General features: G+C 42.4%; 1 protein-coding gene across 1 annotated transcript in view; it reads left to right on the plus strand.

The window, feature by feature from the left end:
• mybl1 (v-myb avian myeloblastosis viral oncogene homolog-like 1) overlaps positions 1-950 on the plus strand; it is a gene marked incomplete at its 5' end in the record, with an annotated part of 21,880 nt that extends 20,930 nt beyond the window's left edge. The window contains one exon of the mRNA XM_079661809.1: positions 336-950. Coding sequence (XP_079517935.1) covers positions 336-443 — 108 coding nt within the window. The 3' untranslated portion in view covers positions 444-950. The remainder of the gene's footprint in view (positions 1-335) is intronic.
• Between the last annotated feature and the right edge of the window lie 2,009 nt (positions 951-2,959).

A 2,959-nucleotide genomic window follows, 5' to 3' on the forward strand; every position in this document is an offset into this window, starting at 1 on the left:
CCTAGGCGACCGCCTGTGTCGCCTATGCAAAAGATCGGCCCTGCCAGTACACACAGTGGCAATGTCTCAAGATTTAGCAAAAATACACCTTTATTGAACAAACAGTAACACAATACTACAAATCCACATAACAAACAATCAAAAATGAAAAAGGGTCGCCACTTATTATTATTTTAAGTTTTTTTTTTAAGTTTTTAAAAGTTTTTTTTTTTTTTTTTTGGGTGCCTGGCTGGCGCCCCCTAGCTGCACCGCCACTATTTGTCTATAGGGGAAACACTGGAAGTCTTTATTTACACTGCAGTTACCCTGATACTTTGCTGATGTTCCCTCTGCAGGTGAGCGAGTGGGAAGCAGTGGTTTATGGGAAGACAGAGGATCAGCTGATGATGACGGAGGCGGCGAGGCAGTACCTGACCTCCACCTCCAGAACTCTGGTGCTGTAAACCAGTCCAACCACTGGGAGTAAACCAGAGACAACCTATAAAGAAACCAGAGACGACCAGAGACAACCAGAGACAACCAGAGACAACCAGAGACAACCAGAGACAACCAGAGACAACCAGAGACGAACAGAGACGAACAGAAGAAACCAGAGACAACCAGAGACAACCAGAGACAACCAGAGACAACCAGAGACAAACAGAGACGACCAGAAGAAACCAGAGACGACCAGAGACGAACAGAGACGACCAGAGACGACCAGAAGAAACCAGAGACAACCAGAAGAAACCAGAGACAACCAGAGACAACCAGAGACGACCAGAGACGACCAGAGACGACCAGAGACGACCAGAGACAACCAGAGACAACCATTGATCTCCTGCTACTGGTTTGTTTCCAACACTCCTCACTCCGGGTGGATCCGTACAGAAGTTAAGAGACAAAAAAAAACACATGCAAAAAAGTAGATTTTTTAAAACAACCGTGTTTAAAATCTTCATCCCAGTCTTTGGCAAAATATTCACTTTAATATGATATAAATCAGAGACAAGCAGCAAATCTCCAGAGACTGGAAACAGCATATTTTGACATTTATTCATTCAAATGACTCTCAATGAATTCATATCAAAGGAGAGAAGCAGAGACCCCCTGCTGGTTGTTTCTAACCCTAAGCCTCCAGGTGGAAATGTACAGAAGTGAAAAGAGACTCGATGTGTCCCCTGCTCTAGTCAGTGATGCTGAAGCTGTAGATAGAGTTTATTTCTAGCTGAGTTTATATTGTTAATATATTGTTTATGAATCTATCATGTAGCGCTACTCGTCGGGCTTCACCTCCAGATTCATTTCATTAACCGCCCCATCGCTGCTGTCACAAAAACACAAGCAAGAAAGGACTTTGGATGTTCATCCCAGTCGAGGGAAGTCTTTCAATGTGCACGATATTCACTTTAACATATGAAACATAGACAACTGCATATTTTGCCTTTTTTGCATTTCTATGACTCAAGAAATGAATTAATATCAATATTCTTGGAGATTATCGATATATTATATTTATATCATCACAGATCGAGAAATCTGATATTTAAATGCGGTTGGACGCATGAGAGTGCAGAATTTAATGTTAAGCATTGATTTAAAATGCGTCACGGTGCAGACATTTAGTATTTTCATTATGCATCACCTGGTAATGAATGGTTTAGTATAAATGATCTGAAAATATGATATCAATCCCCTCAGAGTCCAACGTGCAACATGTTCACTTTAATATGATGCACCGATCTCCACAATCAAGACTGAAAACATATTTGGACATTCTTTCAGGAGAAATCCCTCTGACGATGAATCTAATGTCAACATTTAGAGAAATCGGAGAGCTGAAGTCAAAACGATGATCCCCAAGGTGAGTCTTTAAATGTCTCCACACCTGAGAGGCTGGAAACAGTGACTCTAAAACTGACCCCTTCCCAATCAGAGGATTGGAGATGCATTGTGTGTTTTGTGACGGCAGCGTGACCCGCTGACCTGGAGGACCTTTCAATTGCACTACTGAGCAGTGACTCCCTGCTGAGAGGAGGGCAGTGATTGGTTAAGAGCTGGAGAGCAGAGGAAACACCTCTTCTCCACACGGCCGTCCAGAAGTGGGTTGAATGTATTTGTGAGAAACCTCAGAAGTGGAAAGGTACCTTTTTTGAATGTGTATTTATGATCTCCTTTAGATATTAATATAAATCACCGCGCTGACAAACAGCCTGAGAAGCCTCCAGCATTCGGTCCTGTGAAGGTTTATTTATTTAATGTCTACTAATTTATTTATTTCTAAAAAGAGGAATTATTGAAGAATTGTATTTTCTTTTTCTCGTTTAAAAGCAGGATTGGGCAACCGTTGACTTCCTTACTCCTCGTTAGAAGCCCTGTCGCTCGTTAGGACCTAATCCTTAGATTACTGTCAGAACAGCAGCGCGCAGCAGGACTCCTCTGATCAGACACATTGCACTTTTTACATTTTGAAACGTTTGTCAATCTGACGAAGAAGCTCTTGTTTATTTTGGTGTGTGTGTGTGTGTGTGTGTGTGTGTGTGTGTGTGTGTGTGTGTGTGTGTGTGTGTGTGTGTGTGTGTGTGTGTGTGTGTGTGTGTGTGTGTGTGTGTGTGTGTGTGTGTGTGTGTGTGTGTGTGTGTGTGTGTGTGTGTGTGTGTGTGTGTGTGTGTGTGTGTGTGTGTGTGTGTGTGTGTGTGTGTGTGTGTGTGTGTGTGTGTGTGTGTGTGTGTGTGTGTGTGTGTGTGTGCTCCTATCTAAAGGGACAGTTTGCATGTTTCTAATTGTGTGTAATGCTAATTGCAGTGGTGTGAGCAGACAGGACACTAAGCAATGCTCTGGACGTATTTAAAAACCTAAATAAAGTAATATTGATCATACTTCCACCTCTTCACCTCGCTGTCAGACTTAGTTTCAGCTTTCTTTAAAACACACTAAGAAAGCAGGAGCAGCCGCTTGTTGCTCAGTCAGTCGGTGTCAT

This window comes from Notothenia rossii, assembly GCF_949606895.1.
Source record: "Notothenia rossii genome assembly, chromosome: 12".
NCBI classification, from domain to species: Eukaryota; Metazoa; Chordata; class Actinopteri; order Perciformes; family Nototheniidae; genus Notothenia; species Notothenia rossii.